Genomic DNA, 21,710 nt, shown 5'->3' with positions numbered 1-21,710 from the left:
ATGGTTCAAGGGGAACAAACATTATAGATGTGATTAATTGCATGTCAAATCAAGCAATAACTTGCCTTTGTGATCCTTAGAATAGCACCATGGGAGTCATTTTGACTAACAACCAATCATGCAGACAGGGATAATGTGGTGACAGTGGGTGGACTGAGGTAGAGGTGAAAAATACAATAAAAATAGTCTGTGTGTCTCCAATACTTACTGCACACTGATCAGAAATTAATTGGCGAGCAGTGTCAGTTTCACTTACAGAGACAGAAAACTACTTTTGAGATCAAAGTTCAAAATGTGCTTGGAAAATGTGGGCGCGTTATGTAAATATAGCTAGTCTTTGAACAACAAATCCTAAAGACAGAGAGCTCTCACCTCTGTGACTATTGATGAATATTTTCTTCTCCCCAGCCACATGAGCGTGATCATTCTGGTCACCGATGGTCACTGTCAGGGTGCTGGTCACTGTTTTGGCTGGATGGCCGCTGTCGCTCATGATAATAGGAATGAGGAACTCTTTCTGGCGCTCACGGTCAAACGTCCTCAGAGCCGTTAGTGTCGCCGTGCCGTTCAGGTTGTCCTGGAGGTAGAAGTCATTGCTGTGGCGATACTCTGAGGGGACGGTGAAGTGAAAGGGCGGGCCATTCTCTAGAGAGTCCTGGTCCACAGCTCGGAGGAGTGTTGATGTTTGGTTCAACCTTACTACCTAAACAAGAAGGCAGAGCATGAGAGGTTGTGGCTTGCTAAGGTTTGTTATTTTTATCATCCATTTCTAAAATGAACACTTGTTCTACTTTCCTTCTTCCCAACTTCCTTCTTTTTCACCAAATCATATCGTTATATCATTATGCTGAGACCAGCTGATCATTAGGCGTATCTCTCATTGCATGTTAACCCAGTCCAACCTACCTGTGGTCCGGCCACATTCTCAAAGACTATTGGTGCGTATGCCGCCTCAAACTCTGGTCCGTTATCGTTTACATCCAACAGCGGCAGCTGGACTGTGGCGCTGCCTGTTAGAGGTGGAACCCCATGATCGGTTGCCATGACGACCAAATAATGCTGCGATATCCTCTCCCGATCCAGAGGGCGTGCTACAGATAGTGCACCAGTCTGGTCAATGGTAAAGAGCCCATCGGATCAGAGTCCTCTGATAGGCTATAGGTGATGTCGCGGTTCTGTCCTGAGTCAGAGTCACTGGCCACCAAACGTGCCACGCTTGTTCCCACACTAATGTCCTCAGGCAGCGGAGCGAGTGAGAGGAGGTGTGGAATGAAGACAGGAGCATGGTCATTATAGTCCTCCACCTCCACCACACAGTGCAGAAGGCTGGAGAAGTCCAGGTCTTCAACCTAAAATGAGAACCTCATATAGTATCACATGCCATACAAGTGCAGCAGAGGGAAGCTTCTGTCTTATCCGCCAAAACAGGCTGCTCTGCAATGACTCCAAGGCACCCTGCAGTAATTGTGATTGTAAATAGTTATCTTTTCTTTCTGAACAGTTTTATGATGTTCTGTGAAGTCAAAGGTTGAATTTTCCACCAAGAGTTGCTCAAAAATAAAAAGAGTCAAACAATGGTCTAAACAGTCGTGATCACACTCCTTTTCTTATTTCTTTGCATTCTTAAAGCAGCATCACACCATCCGTACATCAGTGTGCACATGTGTGCCGCAGCTGCTGTTTATATCACTCAATAGCATTTCTGTTTATTTTTCAACAGCTTTCTCTAACTGACACCAATGTGAGAAGTAAGCTGGTGGAGCTTTATAGTTCTTGTTGGTAGCTGACATATGACACCTTCTGTGCCCTCTCTGACTGACTTTACAGTATATTCTCTACCCCTTGTATGTCTTAGTCTTAGGTTTTGACAGAGACAATGACAGCTTGATTTGAGGGATTTAGTAGCGCCAGTACCGGTTCACCCAATACGCACACTACGCGCGTTGCGTTGGGCCCCGCAAGCCAATAGGGCCCCGTGGAAAAAAAAAAAACATGACGACGTCACCGTCCGTCGTGCGCGTGTCCCACATTCCGCATTCCGCATCAGCCTAGCAAGAAAGCGTTTAGCACGCCACGATCATTGACTGTATAAGGCCACGATGAAGCGGAGTTATCCCTCCGGAAATGAAAAAAGGAGGAAGAAACAACATGAGAATGAACTGCGGGAACAGCAGTCAGGTAACTCTCATCTCTGGGTGGGAGAGTGGGAGGGACTTGTCTGTGTTTGACCTACATTAACAGGGCAGTGAGCCCTGGGTGAACCCCGGTCTCTGTGTGCATCTTGTTGGCTTCTATAATTTTAGTTGTAGTGTAGTTACAACTGCATTTAGACAAAATGGAAAATAATGGATAAATATTGACTAAGATTGAATTCTGTTTGCTTGGATAGCCCACAGGCAAAAATCGATGCAGATATCTTAGTAAATAAATAAAATTTGTGAACTTTTAATGGTGAGTTATTTCAAACATTACATACATGCATAATACTGTATGATTGTTTGTTTACACATTTAGTTTGATTTGATTTGGTCTGAATTTATTCGTAGTTAGACCAACAGGTGGCGACAGTGCAATATGTTTAAAGGGGGGATAAGTGGAAGCGCTGGGTGTCAGGTGCGACTGTTGAAAATTTTTGGAGTTCAGTTAGAAGGGCCCCTTAGCAGAATTTTGCCTAGGGCCCCATGGAGGTCTGAACCGGCTCTGAGTAGCGCTAAGGAAAACAAATAACTTTAAGGTTAGTGCTTATAAAATTATAAAATTATAAAATTTCTCAAATTTTTTTCAAATTTGAATTTTTTTCAAATTTTTCAAATTTTTTTTTTTCATTTTTTTTCTTTAAGTCTCAAAACCTTTCAGGAACATACTGTGAATGCGAATGAACCCAAACATCAGATTCCTTCTAAATTCCATTTCATATTTTCAACACTTGGATATCAAGAACCAACGCACTGGTCATCATCTGGCTTCTGCCAGTTTTGATTCAGACTCTCTCTTTCTTTATTTCCCTTTAAGATATGCTGCACAACTGTCACTTAAGGTTCCAACCACAAAAGTTAAGTTAAACTCTCTGAATTAAAGAGAGAAGTTGACTCAAGGTAACCCTCAATGGTGCGCGACTTTGTGGAACAGCTTCCACATACCTTCAGTGTGAGGTTGAACCTCTGCTCGCTGTGTCGTTCATAGTCCAGACGTTTCTTTAGCCTCAGGGTGCCGCGCTGCTCCTGCTTGTGACTGACCATGTAGAACTTCTGCTCTTGGTCTCCAGCCACAACACTAAAGGTCAGCTGGGCATTTTCTCCAGTGTCCCTGTCCTCTGCAGCAAGCTCCAGGACCTTATCACAAGCAATAATATTATGTGAACAAGGCAGTATTTCATTGGGACATTAGCTCGTAACATTTTTGACACATTAATTTAGATCTCTGTGAAGTGGCGGTGCATTTTTGACAATAGCAGAGTCGCAAAGTTTGAAACAGTGCAGAAGTTGTCATGACTGATGTGTTACATAAACAGCTGACACACAGTCTCTAGCACACATCACGTTCTGATTTAGTTTTGTTGTCATAAAGGAAGCAGCACCATATTGGCTCTAGGTTTCAGTGCCCAACCCTTGGCATACACTGTGTTCCCCAAACAAGGTTGTGGAGTGAGTGAAATAAGAGGGGAAAGAGTTTCTACAGAGCACACTGTCACCTATTTTTGTTTGCCCAAAGACTCTTTCATGAGCCTGACTGCAAAGTTATCAGAAACCCTGGACCCTGCTACAGTCAGCACTGCTGTGAGATTCTATACCACTGACATGTAACTGCTGAGCTCTTCCATAAGGCAACCGTTTTCTGCTGGAGTCAACAGAGATGAGCAGCCTGGCATTGGCTTTATTAGAACAACAGAACACCTGACTTGTATCTTGTAAATGAATCAAAATTGCTCACATGAGCCCAAACACATTTCCTGCTATCTGTTGTGTGGCCCACCCATTTAGAGTCACAGGTGCCTTGCTAACTGTTGTAACTTTGCTACATTTTCTTATATAATGGTGGTCTGTGGCAACAATTCTTTGTTTGTTTTTTTTTAATTGAGTGGTGGTACCAAGTCTAGTTCTCTTTACATCCAGTGTTTTGCTGCTGCTCAGTCAGACATGTATTTCAGTTAAAAAAAAAAACCTAGCCAGAATTCAAAGCCTTCTTAAGATAGTCAGGAGCTAAATAACTTTGTGCTATGCAATAGTTTAGAAGTATTCATACAGTCTGTCTATTAGATTGATCTGAGCCATAGCCAGAGTATATCTTTGAGATGAGCTCCTTTCTTCTTCTACAAAAAAATATCTGAGTATCTGTGGCTTGACTTCAACACCAATCTCTAGTCTTGTGTTCTGCCACATACAGTCAATGTATGACATGGGAAGCTAAAGCAGTAAGCTACAAAGAAATGAAAGCTGCAAATGTCTGCAGAGTTGGGCTCTGAAATTATGATTAAATTATGATTAAATATCTCATTAATGTGTTTTCAGATTTGTGAAGATACCAAACGCTCTGTTATATATATGATGCAATCTCTTTAGTTTGTTTCAGTCAAATAACAAACAGGATTGCAGCAGCTCTTCTATGGAAAACCGGCCACAAAGGAGCTGCTTAAACTGCTTTAAACTTTACAAAAACAAACAAAAAAACCCATTTCTTAGACAGATGCCCTCAGTTGTTTATTGATTTCAGATTTCACCTGTTGCCATTGTTTTCATTTTTTAAATCTTGCAAGATATATTGTATCTAAGAAAGTCCATGAGTTACATTTCAAATCAGGAGTCAGGCACCTCAAAAGGTTTGTGTCCTAACTTAAATATTCTACTGAGAAGTGCTGCGCCTGCTGTAAACAGGAAGCTTTCTTAGGGTTTAAGGCAGACTGCTGAGTTTGCTTCCTTTGATGTTTTTTGTATTACTCTGTTGTGTGTTGCCTTTCTGGGAGATATTGGACACTGAAGTATAACAACATCCACTACCAAGTGTTTACATGTACAGAGGTAATTTAAAAGAAATTAAATATGGTTTAGGCTTCGGTTAATAGTTATATAAAATAAGATAATAAAATAGTACCTCATTAACTTGGGCATTAAGTTCAGCTCTGACCCACCTCTGCATTGGGCTCCGCATTCTCAGAGATCCTGGCCAGGCACGAGTGATCAGTGAATCTTGGAGCATGATCATTCACGTCCTTGATTTGAATGGTAGCAGTTCCAGTTCCCGTCATCCCTCCTCCATCTCTGGCCTCCACAACCAGGAGGTAGGACTCAACCTGCTCTCTGTCCAGACCGCCCATGGCTACAGTGATGGTCCCTGTGGTGGGGTTGATCGTGAACATTTCTGAGAAGGTAGGCACTCCTCCCACCTCGATGTTGGTGGCATCTAAACTACCCATAATCCTGTAGGAGAGCACAGCGTTCTGTCCTACAGCTGAGTCGTCCAGGTCGGTGGCTGTCATCTCCATCACGGACGTCCCCACGACCGAGTTCTCTGCTACGTCTCCGTGGCAGCTGGGAGAGCAGGTGAAGACGGGCGCATTGTCATTGATGTCCCACACATTGATGATGACGTCGGTGAAGCCTGTAAGACCTTCGCCACCCTCATCTGTGGCCAAGACGACAAAACGCCACACGGCACGCTCCTCGCGGTCCAGGGTCCGCTGGGCGTAGATCTTGCCTGTGACCTCATCAATTATGAATTCACTCTCGGCACCCTGGCCATGGAGGGAGTATCGCAGGGCCTCCTGGTCAGCGTCCTTATCTGGGTCAGACGCTGTTACCTACAACATCAAAGGGACAGTGAGACAGAGGAAGATGAGAGTGTAATCACTTTTTTTTACACTATTTAATTATTGAAATGCTGCTGACTTGGAGTGATATCTTGACTGGAAGCACTTCATAACTGCTCAGTGCAGTTATGAACTCCCCGGTAGGTAAACCTGGCAGAGATCCAAACTCCTCAACCCCAACCCCCACCTCTCCTGCCTCTCTTCTTCTGTCTGCTCTGTCTCACTCACCCTCAACACATCAACAGCAATTACACTCTGGGCAGGCCAAAGATGGTTCAATTTAGCACCATAATTGCTGTGTGATGTAGAGCCAAAATTAAAGTGTGTTTTTTTTTTTTTTTAAAGAGTAAGAAATGTGCTCTTACATATGATGAGAGAAAGGAGAGCACCAGTCTCAATATGAATAACTTCATTGTTGTGTCTTGTAGAGACATGGTTGACAATAATATTCAAAGTGAATTGTTAATTTAGAACTGTGCTAATCAAGTTGCATTAACACTTGTTAAAACACGTGTTCTTTTCATTAGGGTGATTTCTTATAAACCACACAGATTCAGGGTTCAAGCTTTACATCCAGCCTGAGCTACATAGTAATAAATAAAGACAGAACTAAATTAGGATGATCTCAATCTGAATTCAACTTCTGACATTTAAAGGCCAACTACACAGGATTTTCTTTAAAAAAAAAATAAACATAGACTCATACAAGAATAATCTTTCTCAATCAACACTCATGACTCACTAGAAGTGTGTGGTGGTGTGTTTATCTGCAAAGACTGTGCCCTCTGCCTGCATGTTTGTATATTCTTATATACTGCTGTGTCGGGAGTTTGTAGAGACCAGGTAGTAGCTGCACGCATCCAAGAAGAAGCTAAGAAAATTGCAGACACAGCGCCAAGGAAACAAAAATACAACAAGGCGAAATTCCATGCAGACAAAGCTCATTGCAAAACAAAAGTGAATCTGGGCTTGGTTTCACTGAAGGAGAGGATGGGATGAAGAATGATGCAGAGCTGGCCTGTTTTTTGTTGGACAAGTAGGTGCCAGCAGTTAGCATATTTACCTTCCTAACATAGCGACTTTTCCATTACAACAAATGTAAAGTTCCCACAATGGTTTCCTACACTGTCTCCATGGTACACCCTTAAAGAAGCTTGTAGGAATAAGAGAATTGATGGACTTACGGCAAAAGACAAATACAATATTAACAATAATATATCAATAAATAAAAAAACTGAACAAGTGTTTTTTTTTTTTTTTGCTGTTCAGAAAGACTAAACAACTCTATACACATTGAACAAAATGCAGGATTTTCAAACAAAAATGTAAAATATAACAATATAAAATGTATATTTTAAAGTTGGTCGGTCGGCAGGTCTTGAGTGTGCAATTGATTGTTTGTAAAGTTCAATTTCCTTTTGCTATAATTGCTATGCCTGTCAGACTTTCCATGTTCACAACAGGAAGATTTACCACTTGAAATGTTGAATATTTTTTTAAATAACAGGTCTGTTCCTGACAGAGGAACACAAAAGCAGCCTTTTCCATGAAGCTGGCAACTGGCAACACATACATGCATGATTTCGTTGATTTACTTTATTTAACCTTTATTTAACCCAGGTCCCACTGAAATAAAGAATCATTTTACAAGCGAAGGCAGTCAGAAGTGAAAACACAAAGTTGCAGACAGAGACACGAAGAGGGACAAAACAGTTCACTAGCACTTAAATTTGCATTACAAGGGAACGATGAGTCAAAAGTGAACTTCCTGGGAGTCAATTGTATAACCAGGCAGGCTAAAAACATCAACATCCTTTAGAATCTGCTTCTAAGTCTGTCATTATAGATTTAAAACATTTAACGAAACCAGCTCCTTGTGTTTCAAGTCATTTTGCAACAAATTCTATGCTGAGGGTGCAGAATACCCAAAAGCCCTTTTTCCAATTTCTGTCCTAGAAAGAGGTCCTGAGAACTCAGTGAATACTGTCCAGTATTTTTCTGCGTGACAAAAACACAAAGATAGTGTGGGAGCAGTACAAGAATTGCCCTGTATATTTAGGCAATATTATGCTGAGGCTTGCATTGCTGTGTAAAACTAGTTAATACTAGTTTTAAAGGAGCAAGGAAGAAATGATAGGTCAAACTCATTTTGCAGGGTAATGCAAGCTGTTTAGCTTGCATAGTTTTGACACACAAGACAGGTTAGATTTACACTTCAACAAATGGTCAATGCATGTGATAACACAGACAATATGTTAAGAAAACAGATGATTGCACAAACATTCACAAACTCTTTCTATAATAATTGGACAGTACCTGCAACACAAACACCGGTGAGCCATCCAGCTCCTCTGTTACGCTGCCGTAGTACTCGTTAACGGTGAACACCGGAGCTTCGTCATTCTTGTTAACCACGTTCACCGTCACAGTTGTGTAATCTTCCCATTTCCCATCTGAAGCCAGGACATGAAGCTTGTACCTGCACATAAGTTTCAGCTTTGTCAGGGGCTTTCTCAATATAAGCAGCACTAGATCCAAATTGAATTAAAAAAATTTTCTTAAACTTAATGTTTACAATCTATTAAGGCATAGCTCATCAAAAGTGGAGTTAAAAGCTAGAACTGCTGTCTGATTTTTATTTATTTTTAAGTTTCAGTCCTTTAGTGTTTTCGTGGCTTGTGTTTTTTTTTTATCTATTGTTGGTTTTTCATCTGTTTTTATCTGTTCTTTTAAACTTGTTTTTATTGTCTTGTTGCGTTATTCTTTTTTACAGTGAGCTGCTTGGTGCTTCAATTTCCTTCGGGATTAATAAAGTGAATCTTATCTAATCTAATGTAATCTAATCTAACATATACGGTACCAGAAAAAGAAATGAAGCAATACGACAGGAGAAAAGCACACTATATGTGTAAGGTAAATCCTTTGACCAACATTTACTTGTGTCAAAAAGCACATATTTGTGTCTGAAATGATTCTTTCCCTACCTTTTGTTCTGTTCATAGTCCAGAGGCTGAGCGATGAAGATAGTGCCCACCTCTGGTTCTACATCAAACACCCCTCCCGTGTTCCCTGATGTGATCTGGTAGCGCAGCTTTGCATTTCCACCTGCAGAACAGGACAAGATGGATAAATGATGAATGACAGCTTGTATAAATTAACCTTAGTTACTGACAAAGCAGCATATGGTTAGTAAGTGATGGAAAAAACAGGCCAGGAGCGTACGTCTTGTATTTGTAGCATGAAAGAGCTTTGGTGGATTGGAAGTCCCCATCTAGTCTATTGCTGTCTGTTTCTGTCAATCCACCAATCCGTCTTCCCTAACTGAGACGGATAGCATCAGCTTGCTTTAGCAGGCAGACGGGAATCAGATATCGAGTGTTTGGTGTCATCTGATTGTTATGAGTCTTTAAACAACAAGCAGCCTGTGCCCTTACAAAGGTGATTACTATACCAGCTGCATTAGAGGAGCATCCTCATGAAAGGATATCTATGAAGAAGTAAAATTGTAAAGCCGTGCACAGAAAAACTAAAGCCTGACCAACAATTTGTATCAGATGTTTACACCTCAAGACAATAACCTAACTGAAGCTTACTGTTACACAAATAAAGAAAAAAACATGTTCAAGAAGAAAACAAGAAAAAGGAATGCATTTTCATTTGATGCAGTTATTTTTGGCATACCTGGAACATCCACAAACTAGAATCAACACCTTGTGGTTGTATGTCTCCAACAACCAGACAAGTTACTGTTTAAATTTTGGGATTCACCAATGTTTTCTTATTTTTGCTTTTCTCTTAAGAGAACATTTTTCGAGTGGTCCAGAGCACTCAAAAAATTGCATTGATGCATTGATCCCAACGACTGTGATTTCAGTTACTGTGCGTCCCTCTGCTGACCAGAGGATTACTTTACTGCTTAAAGTCCTAAAATCTGATTAGATTATGAATTTTTTTTTTTGTTTATAATGCCATTTGTCATGCTTAACAGCATCGTTCAAATATTAATGATTCAAAGTTTTGAAATGATTTGAAATATTTGTCTAAGACCAAAGTGATGACTTTTATAGCAAATTTAAGTTTAAAAATCATTACGAATTATTAGAAGTCCATTAAGACCCAATTCAATAACAAAAGAAAAATGAAAACCATGGTATGGACACTTTTATGGTTTATGGTTTTTATGTATCAAAAATACTCAGTGCAGGTGTTATATCTTCTGCTGCTAAGGCTCTGGCTGCTGTTTTGAATATTACCATTCAACATTTGAAGCAATTTTGCTTCAAAAATTGCTTTAAATTTTGATGCTTTTGATTATTGCCATCAAAAAGTTGGCAATAATGGCATTCAAGATGTGTTTTTTGAGTGAAAGACAGATTAAAAGCCAGAAAACGTGATCAAAGTACTGAATGGAACGTCACAACTGTTCAAGGTCTTCAAGAGAAAATAGGAAAAAAAGAAAAAATAGAGATGAGTCTTCAAATACTACAAACAAAATACATATACAGCACACTATCACTGCATTTACAGCTTCTGTTAGGCTGTGTGCACAAGCTTAATTTCACCTAGTTTCATTACCATACTTGTCTAAAAAAACAGCATGAGCTCTCTTTAGAACCAAAGATGTGTCTACGTGCCTGTGTTCAATCACAAAAATGCTGCTATCAGGTTGTGTTGAATAGTCCTGAAAACTGATTACGATCCAGCAGGTCTTTTATTGCAGGTACAAGTGCTACAACTAATGTGCACTTATTAGCAGAGGAATGCCATAGAATTTAAATTGATGGTGTTTGTATTGACATAGAGGTATGTAAATATTCAGGAAAAGTAGCATTCCTGCACAATATACGAGCCAGGACCAACATTAATGAAGCTGTTAAGTATGACAAATGGTGTTATGAACAAATAAACTTAGAATCTAATCAGATTTTAGGACTTCAAGCGGCACAGTGCTGTTGCGTTGTCTCCCATAAGTCAGTAAAATTACAAGAATGCTTGAACACAAGCGGAATGTGGCGATTTTCATTGAATAATTAATAATCCATTGTTCCAAGCAATTGAAAATCATATTGCTGTGAGGTTACCCCTGCCTTCATCTCCAAAGTTCTTTCCACACCTCACTTAATATCTTTTTTTAAAGATGTGCAAAGCATCTTTAATAAAGTCTATTAGCTGCTGATCAACAAAATGTTCCCCCTCAATGCAATTACTGGTAAAGTGAAAGTCTGCATTTCAATCACCATTGCATCTACCAACCCTCATGTTAATATGAAAGGGAAAGGAGAACCCTCTGAAGACAAGATGAGATTTGCAGCTTATTAGCGAGATGAAAGTCAAGGAAGGGGAGAGGAGAACACACTAATCCAGATCGTTTTGTACCGTCTGTCTGTTGGCATTTTAAATGAGACATTAGGGGATATATGCAATTGCATCCCTGATTTTTTCAAGTTGTCTCAATCTCTTAAGTATTTAGAAAAGTGCTGGGACCCAAAGGACAACAGAAATGGCACAATGGGTAACACAGTGGTTAAAATAAACAAACAAATGGAGAGAAAATAATTGTTTTTTCCCAGTTGTACCAATTTTAAAACTCTTTTCATCTCCCTAGGTACTGTACTTTCCTGAAAGTGGAGTAGACAGATGAGAGCAGGAAGGGGAAGAGAGACACAGGCACAGACACAGAGGGCTGACAGGTGTTTCTAATCCCAAAGACATCAAACATTTCACTTTATATATGGCATTTCAAGAGAGATCTTTTATACTTGCTCCATTTTTTATCACCATTGTCCGCCCTGAACCATTATAGGGATATTTTGCTGACTTTCAACCAGCTTTGTATTAGGGTGGTGTATAAGGGCGGCACGGTGGCTCAGTGGTTAGCACTGTTGCCTCATAGCAAGAATATCCCGGATTCGATTTGCATGTTTTCCCCATGTCTGTGTGGGTTTCCTGTGGGGGCTCTGGTTTCCCTCACCACCATCAAAAACATGAACATTAGGTTAATACACCTGTCTGCACCTCTGACCAAGGCGCTGGCAGAGGATTTGACATCATGAATATTAAGGCTGTCAGCGTTAATCTGTTAATTGGGATGTGATTAAGGTCAGTAATTAACTTTTTTATTTTTTTTTTAATCACGTTTAATCAACATTCCTGTCTTTGAGAGGCTGTACCGGGGTTCAAAGCTAGCATGATGATCATTTGAAACTAGAAGATCTGAGAAATCCAGTGGTACCAACCATGTCATGCTAGCTTCTTAGGAAGGGGGATAAATAAGGCTCCAAAATTAGGCAAAATTTTGGCGATGGAAAAACAACATGGTCATTTCAAAGTGATACCTTGACCTCTGACCTTAAGATATCTGAATGAAAATGGGTTCTACCCATGAGTCTCCCCTTTACAGACATGCCCACTTTATGCTAGTCCCATGCAGTTTTTTGCTGTCATTTGATTCCTAATCAAGAAAATCTGGTAAGACCTGCTTCACCTTGTCAATATGGACTTAAAAACTGTTTTGTAATGCAAAATAACAGGATGGAAAACAAGCGATTACAAATTTGATATTTTGCAATTAAAAACATTAATCATTTGATAGTCCATATAAATATCATTTTAAACATTGCAAAATAATATATCAATCAAATATTAACAGTAGTTAATAAGATGAATAAGCTATCTCTCTCACACTTGGAAAAAAAACATATAAAATGGTAAAATTAGACAGTGACGATTAGATTATAAATCAATCATTTTTTTACTGCACTGCCTATTTCTGGCCTAAAATATCTTCAGAAACATACAAATTTACTGCCCTGTTTAGCTGTAATAGTGGGTGTTTGTGAATAGGAAGTGGGCGCGATACTGTTTCCTGCACAGTGAAAATGGAGGCCAAAAACTGAGATCAAATGGTGACACTGGCAGCACTGAGTAAATGTAAACCAAGACTGTTATTGCATTGCCTATTTCTAACCTCAAATTTTTTAGATTATTGTCTAATACGAGATTGTTTGTTGCCAGCTGGCCACCACTGGGTGAAAGTTCACAGTTTGCATTACATTAACCACCAGTAGGAGTGTTAATTGGTCTGGTATGGCACAGTGCATTCTGGTAGTTGTAGGTTTTCTGCCTTTTGAGCAGAAGTAAATGCCACAGTCCTTTTTGTCTTTTTTTCTGCAGTCATGTAGCACCAATTTCAAAAGTATTAGCATCTTTCTACTGCACAGATGCCCGTTTTATGTGGAACCCCTTGATGTTGGTGAAATACTTCTGAGAAGAAAACAGATACAAATGTACTGTAGCTTATAATAACATAGATAAAAAGGAAAAGTTTACAATTTTACAATTACAATTTTTGTGTACATGAACTATGATTCGTAGATTAGGTGTAACAATTGTACATGCTGATAAGCAGACAGAAAACCTGATACGGACAGAGCACAGCCTTGTAGGAGAGGACACTGTCATTTTGCTGATGACATGCATTAAAAATATGTTTGTGTATGTGTGTGTGTGTGATGACTTTTATATATACAGCATAGCAGAGCACAATGAATAACCTTCTTACAGCCAACATAAAAAAATTATTGCTTACTTTAACTCATTTTTGTCATGCTGACAACAACTAATACAAACATGCAATCAAATTTTAACTGGTTCTTGGTAGCTCCCAAGAGACTTACTTACAGTTCTTACTGCTTTTTTTTAATAACATTTCCTCTGATGAGCTAATATGACTATCTCGAAGGCTAAGTAGTTTATGTAGTCGTTTATTTGCAAATTGAGAAGTGACTGGAACATATTGAGCAAAATGATCAACAGCTGTTAAGTGGAACATGCTGTCATAGGGCATTAGTGGATGTCTCAATGCATTTTTTTTTTTTGTTTGGTTGTTTTTTTGGGTTTTCTGGGGGGGAACAATCACTCAAACTATTGAGTTTTCTGTGAGTCTAAGGTGGCAGCTGCTGTCCTCTTCCTCCTCCACCTTTCAAGCCTACAGGAGGTGAGAATTTGCTCCTGAAAGATTTTCAGTAGAGTGTTCTTTCAAGGGACTATATATGCAGCATTATAGCACATTCCTAAAGATCTATGAGAATTTATGGAGATGACTCAGTTGAAATGGCCATATATTTTTTTACTGCAAAGGTCTTGCTAATCTTTAGTTTCACTTGATTCAATAAAAAGACACCAAGGTCAGAAAAACATTTTGTTTTAGGAAGCATTTATACAGATTTCATAAGTTGGTAAGAGCACTGCTTATGTTGATCAGGGGTGGAGTGAGATGAGCTGAAATTTGAAGATTTCTAGACTGAAAATGAGACATAATGTGACCTTTCTAAATCTGAATATTGACCGGCTCTGGCTTTCAAACAGGATTCTCAACAGCATGCTTGCAGGGAGAATTCATCTGGACGTGGTTTAGACTAAACGCCATCAGCAGAAAATGCGTGAACACCATTGCCAGTCTCTAACTGGCTGAAATTCAGTTGGTTTGAATAATGATGACAGCTTAAAGTGTGAGTACCCTTTTCAATCAAACACTGACTTTCAATTCCTCTGTCTTGTTTTACATAGAGCCATTGCTTCACAGTCGGGACAAGTACAAATTTCACAGGCGAGCCATAACAGGCACAAAATGGGCCCCAGATGCCAGCCATTTGTTCCAACTCAAAAAGGAATAAATAGTGTCTGATAGTGCAAGGTAAAAATATGTACTCATGCAGGCTGAACTAAATACAGTGAAGGCAGCACACTGACTCAAGTACCAGGTTGGTAGAACAAGCGCTCTACCAACACAGGGACACAAGTTCAATCCCAGCAGTGGAGTTTCCACCTTGGACCCTTGTATACAATTTCAACATGAGCCACGAGCAGTAATGAGCACAAGCATTTATAATTAGACCTTTTTCTTTCATCCATCTCGCACACATATAAATGTATATTATCCCTTGGCTGGAAAGCCAGATGCATATTAAGCTTGCAGTCGTGTTTTTGTAAGAGCAATATATTCTTTCACACTATTATCTGCTGCTGAATCATCACTTGAACTTTCCTTCACATCAGAATTTTGGATCTGCTTTGGTATTCAGTAGTTATGTTTTCTTTTTAAAGAGAGAGAAAAAAAAAGGTAAGTTAGAGAGAGAGCATCTGGCTGCAACAATGGCTAACATGAACAACTATCACCAGACAAGGTTAGAAAGCTTATATTTGTGTACACTAGTGAGAGCTTTTCTGATGTTATCGCTCTCTTTTTCATACACACATACACACACACACACACACACACACACACACACACACACAGGTCCACTACTTGTCTTCCTCCCAAGAAATTACAGTCATACGTAAATGCAGGGCATATTTTCAAGTCCAATTTTAGTTGCATCATCTCTAAAAATAGTCACACAAAGTAACGAGATGTTCTCATTCTGGATGTTGCTTGTGATCATCTTTCTAATATGACTGCATTATTAGACAGTATAAAACAATTTAATATATACAGTCCAGCAGACTAAAACTTGTAATACTAATACTAGGTACTATATAGTTTGTTCTGTCGACGTTCTGAGACAGACAATAGGGATCCTGACTAAAATGTGATTTCTTTCAAGGACACCCAGGAAGTAGTTTTCAATGTGTACTGCTGCCTTCTCTGGTTCTGTCACAGCATAGCATAATAAGCGACATATATGGGTGTTAAAGGTCAAACACTCAACATGCACACCAAAGAAGCATAAAGAAAAGTGTAGCTCATCGTGACAAGCTGATTATCTTCCACAAGGCCAAAAAGCTCAAGTGCTTAAGTTAAAAACAAAACAGCTAAAAGATTTAATTAGCTAAAGTAAGATTTTAGTCTCTTTTATCTATTTGACCTCTACTGGTACATTTTACATTTTTACTGAGTACGACACGATACATATTCCTCATGACAGTTTCAAACACTGATCAACTGCTCAAAAGGTGGCCATATCATAGCACACAAATGCAGCAATGCACCAACAAATACTGTGCAGAAGAAGAATACCAACTAAGCCAACAATTCTGTATTAAAAATATTTTCAGAAAAAACTGTCTGCAAATATTTTATCAGGAAGAAAATACATTTTACTAGGGCTGCGTAATTTGGCAAAAATATGACTTTTTCTTTTTTTTCAAATTAATCAATATTGATATTACATTATATAAAACTGCCAGTTGGAAGAGAATCCCAATAATGACTCAGACCTAGATAAAGCAAATGGTTCATTAGTTAAAGCAATATTAAGCAACTTTTAGTTGATTGTTGAGTCTCATTCCCAAGTTGTCAAAGACCGACCCTTGAGTTGGTGCTTCTGTCCGACCATCAGCCAAACATGTTGATATTTGACAACCTGAAAATGAGACTCAAAAAAATCAATTTAAAGTTGCCTAATGTTACCTTAAACATTAGAATATACTGAATTACATCTAATTAAACTTCAAACATACTTAAAAAAAAACAGCACAGTTATTTTCTTCTATTATAACTTAACAAAACAATGGTGTGGTTTCAGGGATTACACCTTTTCAGGTGTTGGCAAAGATAAGTTGTGTCTCAGGTCTTGGCTGGCAGCGACCGATGTTATATATCTCAAACTGTCTTAATGCGCTCTGTCCCTTATAATGTCCAAACCACTTTTAAATGAATGACTTCATGGTAGCTACTTTGTCAACAATTTCCTCAGCTTTTGAGGACAACAGGAGTTCACTTAAGTGTTCGAGGACTTAAGCGTAACAAGCTCTGTGTCTGTGTAAAACAAACCAGACGTGGATTAAGAGGAGGCAGCAAGTTACAGCAGACAGAGCTACCAGGAAAGCCGTCACAATTTAAAAGTTTGTGTTGATCAGACTGTCGCCCTTTTGCCATCTTATGGATGATGAGTACTGACATAGGTGATACCATTTAAGTATCTTTAAGTCTGTTGCGCTCCTCATGCTGTGTTCTCTGCTCTACAGTTAAACTGTGTCCACTTTGTGTGTGGAGTATAATCCCACCCATCTGCAAACGGCAGCGACACAGACAGCAGAGAAGACAGACGACACACTGACTGGCTGTTGTTGCGCTATTTGTCGTATAGCAGGCTATTGGACCCATTGATATCCAGTAAAAATGTCCAAACACTTATCAGCGTTATCAAGATAAATGTCCCTATGGGGATCATTTTTTTTTACCTGCCAATACGTTTTTCCAAAAGGACACACAATGCATTTTGATCAGTAACACTGCTTACAAATCCAAACTTTGTTCACAAGAAATCTCCACAGGGCACCTTTAAGGCTGCTGCTTTATCAGTCCCACCACTCAAGAAACCCCATAGGCAGTGATTTCCACCTAAAAGGCTATGATTAAACCCACTCAGCACCGCAACACCAGACTACCGACACGGTCAGCAAATACCTGGTGAAGAAATCCACACCAAAATATTTTCCTTAGGAGTTGGTGGGCAGAAATGTGAATCCATATAAATAATATGTGGGTCTGTGTTGGCTGGAGTTTAAGTGCAAACTGTTTGCCAACACTTTAGCCGTAACAACTGCATTTATCCAGTTAACTCTGTTCTGATAGCTAAATAAAGAGCCATCAGCCCCACTTCCACAATTCTTCTCTGCTCTGATGAAGTGGAACAGTTTTTGACTCTCATTCAGCTGTATCTTGATGTCTGATGCAGTCACACTTCTGTTATGCAACCCCTGGTCACTTAAAATGAGCAATTATCTTTTGATTTTGCTGTTGATCTATAACTACCGGACCTTTTCCGACAGATTTCTATCCAGTTACTACATTCCTTTTGATAGTGTAGGCTAGTGCTCAGCTTGAAGAGTTTTTTTTTTTCATTCCATAAAGAAATAATGGCCTTGTCTTTGCTGTCAGGAGCTTACAATTGCCTCTGGCCATGGCAGCTGAGTGTCTCGCCGTGCTCCACCACAAACCTAAATTGTTGTATTTAAAGGTCTTGGCAAGCTCGCCAATCCTAATGAGGATTCTTAATTAGTGCTCTATTAAAGGCAAGTGCACTGGAAATGTCAACCAGTTAGGCGTATGTAACTAATACAAAGTGTTTAAAGGGACAATTCACCACAAAATCTAGACTGTTTTGGTGTGTTGGGGAGTGTTGAAGATACTCTTCTTATTCAAGATTTTTTTTTTTATTTATTTTTTCCCAACCAAACTACACCAGCATATCAAATCACTACATGTGCATGATGATGAAGGTTCTCCAGGTCATGGTATCCTGCTATTTCATTGGCAACTCAAACTAGTCCAGTTGCCAATGTAACAGCACTTATGGATACCACATGTGCATCAACTGATGTCTTACCTATCACAACTGGAATAAGTAACATTACAGCTCAGCCAAGGAGGAAGCCATTAATGTTCACATCTCGTGCTGTCCTGAGCTCAATCCTCTCGTCCATGAGCAGATGAACACTTCCTTCTGCAATGTGATGCAGTTGGCAGGTGTAGATTGGAGGAAAGACAACAGTCACTACATGTAACTGCTCACAACGAGATCTGTGGATTATCTTGAGTAATTGGGTCATGATTTCTGGAAGGAGGCAGTGCTGTTGAGATTTTCAGATGTATAGACTAAGCGCTTTGAGCAACGCAACCTGAGTGCCATTTAGCTCCATTATATTGGAAAGAAGGCAGACATTAGGCCAAGGCCAATATCTCCAACACTCAGCAGCTCAAACCAAAACAATCTAGATTGATAAATAGCACCACGGGTAACAGGGAAAGTATGTATTTTTGATTTTGGGATGAACTGTACTTTTAACAATTTTAAATGGAAAAAAATCTAAATTCTTAAATTCCGCTTAACGTCAAAAATCTTGAATCTTACTTGTGTTGTCCCTGGCTCTAATCAGGAAACCACTGAACGGACGGGAATATATGGAAAAAGAATGTGCACCCTTTTTACTTGAGATTATAATTCATGACATGAGGGGCAACCATGTGGAAGAACGTGCCACAATAAACCTCGAGTTAATGGAGTCGCTGAAGCAGCTGACAAAACTGAGCACCACATTCTCAAGGTAAAAAGAAATGTTTGATAATTTAATAAAGTAGCCAGTGTTGATATTGAAAAACTGTTCAAAATACAAAGAAAAAGCAATGCCAGAGGACTCCAAGGACATGTACCAGCTGCAGCTGGCTTCTCAGTATCTACAGGGGTGCAACATCTTAACATTAAGAAATGTTTGCCTGAAGGGAAAAAAGCCCAAAGTGGTGAAAGTATTTCAGCGCTTGAGAGCTTTCCTTCCTCGAAAGGTTATACTGAATGGGTTCTTCTGCAGTTGCTGATTCAAACTCTGTGGTTTTCACGACTACATGACATGTTTTGTAGTGCAAATCTTTTTTTCCCCTCTCAAAGTAAAACGGGGTCAAACAAAAGCAATGAAGTGAGTTGTTTTTCTGGAGTGAAGGAAAAAAGAAACACTTTTTAAATGTTTGAGTAAATGTGGTCAATTATGGACTAACAGTACCAGCCCCACCATCAGTCCTACACTTTCCATATGGTATCTGCATCACCCTATTCAAAGAAACACACGCACCTATTCAAGTATGCATACTCCTTTATCCATGTCACCTACCTTCGTCCCCATCGTTGGCACTGACAGTGAGAATGGCGAAGCCTACATCAGCGTCCTCATCCACATCAACTTCATAGGATGTCTGTGCAAACGCTGGCTTGTTATCGTTCACGTCACTGATAAAAACACGAACATATGCTGTGTCTGAAAATAAAAAGATAAGAAAGAGAGAGATTCAGAGAGAGAGAGGAAGGCGATTATAAACATGAGGTTGTTCTTATTCTGTCAACGTGAACATGAACATCTGTCTATCTCTCTTAAGATAGCAACAATTTAGTCACTTTTCACCAGCACGCATGCTCACATACACACATATACATAGATGCAGGTAGGGAAGTAGACATTTGTTCATGCACACAGACGGAAACAAAAATAACATCCTTTTTTTTTCTTCCATCCACCGTTGTCTTCCACTTTTCTATTACATCTGTCATCTGTCTCCACTATTTCTGTCTATTTTACCATTAAATCTGGCTGTTTCTTTTTCCTTCAGCATCCGACCGCAGGCTGAAGCTGAGTACAAAGCACCCTGGGGGCATCAGTGTATCGCTCAGCAGTTGAGCAACCCAACATACTAAGCTCCCTTTGATATCTGCATCAAAACGAGCATAATTTGCAATACACGCTTCAAGATGAGATAAATTATTCAAGCCAGGGTGGAAGAGATGGTATACAGTTCATGGCACAGATAGCAAACTAATGCAGCCCTTGCAGCTATAACAAAACAAGTCGCAGATGCCAGAGCTTTGCACGTGTTCAGAATCTGTCAGAGACAGAGGGAGAAAGGTGGGGAGGGATAGAGGAAGAACACAGAAAGTGGATAAGCAGATGTAGCAGCCGTCCTCTCATCCTCCCTCTCATCTGTTAATGCTGCCTGCTCATCCACGTTTTCACACTTCTACAGACATGTATGTGTTAAAATCACACCCCCAGCCCCGCCCCAGACACTAGCCAGGAGAGCTTGTTAACTGCCTGTGAAAACTCTGCCTATCGAGGTTATTTTTGTCATGACTTGATTCTGTTGTCTCTAGTTTGTAACTTGTAGCTTGGTATGTGTGAGTCTATTTGTGCAGATGTGCAAAGTTATATACAGCAAATCTACACCCCCCCATGTAAGTTTTCTTTTTTTTTCTCATTTTTTTTTTTTTTTTTCAGATAAAACACAAGGGTCTGCACCTCGGGGATTTTGAGTAATGTTTAAGCCAATGTTTATGCATCAATAGGACGAGGTCAAAATCTAGTAAATGGCTGGACAGTGTATGAAACAATAGAGGACTTTAATTTGCTATGTTGTTGCAGTCCAGCCAAAAAATGCAAATGCATCTTAAAATAAAGAACAACATATAATCACCCAGCAGAAAGATCTTGCTTTCTCTGGCAGTAAACCCACTGATCGAGCTCCTTTTTACTCCATTTAACACAACTCTCCCCTCCTCAGCTCTGGCCAGTGATGTAAAGGCTGATTTATAGCAAGTGCCCTGCACCTATGTGAACATTTTCACCATAGATGTGTCATGATTTATACTTATGCGGAGGTTTTTCTTGGTTGTTCAGCAATTACACCATCTAAACACCATCTAAACACTAATTGGCAATGGGGTTTCTCTGCCACTTTGTTGAGTGGTGTCTGATACAACTAAAACACACATAAAACATGGCTTAATAGCAACAACATTAATCAAAAGTACAACATTTAGCTCTATTATAACTGACAATGCTCACTGACAAGACCAGCATTTTATGGTGGACCTGTTTTCCCCACATGTCCAACATGCTAACATTACTGACACATTCTTATGACATCTCCCATTGCATAAATTAGCCAAGCAGCCAGTGAACTTTTCCGTCTACTCAAATAAAGCCTGAGATAAATTACACAAAAGACTTCAAATGCTTTAATTCTTTGCAATTTATTGTTTCTTATCTGTGAAATTCACAAAGAAAGCTTTGCCTCTACCGAGGGAAATGGTTTTCAGTTGAAATAGTTGAAATAAATAGAAGGTTTGTGTCACCACAGCTCTGTCAGCACCTATTCATTCACATCAATAGGGAAACACCAACACACACATTAATGATCACTCCGACCAATGGCATGACTTCATCACTGACTCACAGACAGACTTTTGCAATTATAGGGATGGCCTCGCATTCTACAGGCCAGCCAAAAAAAACAGGTGACACAAGCCAAATTTAGTGTGAATTAACTAATACTGTTACATGCTTCCACTTTAATTTAAAAATTGTAAGAAATAATATAGAAAAAAAACACAGCTCTTGAAAATAACATATAATGAAATAA

The 21,710-nt window shown here is 39.4% G+C and overlaps 1 protein-coding gene across 1 annotated transcript in view; it reads right to left on the bottom strand.

Moving 5' to 3' along the window:
- The window catches only part of si:ch211-186j3.6 (neural-cadherin), a 384,238-nt gene that overhangs the window by 163,704 nt on the left and 198,824 nt on the right, over positions 1 to 21,710 (bottom strand). The window contains 8 exon segments of the mRNA XM_042487073.1: positions 373 to 703; positions 907 to 1,130; positions 1,133 to 1,349; positions 3,141 to 3,332; positions 5,126 to 5,794; positions 8,120 to 8,282; positions 8,788 to 8,908; positions 19,412 to 19,555. Coding sequence (XP_042343007.1) covers positions 373 to 703; positions 907 to 1,130; positions 1,133 to 1,349; positions 3,141 to 3,332; positions 5,126 to 5,794; positions 8,120 to 8,282; positions 8,788 to 8,908; positions 19,412 to 19,555 — 2,061 coding nt within the window.

This window comes from Plectropomus leopardus, chromosome 1 (assembly GCF_008729295.1).
Source record: "Plectropomus leopardus isolate mb chromosome 1, YSFRI_Pleo_2.0, whole genome shotgun sequence".
Lineage (NCBI taxonomy): Eukaryota > Metazoa > Chordata > Actinopteri > Perciformes > Serranidae > Plectropomus > Plectropomus leopardus.
This window is presented reverse-complemented; position numbering and strand designations above follow the sequence as displayed.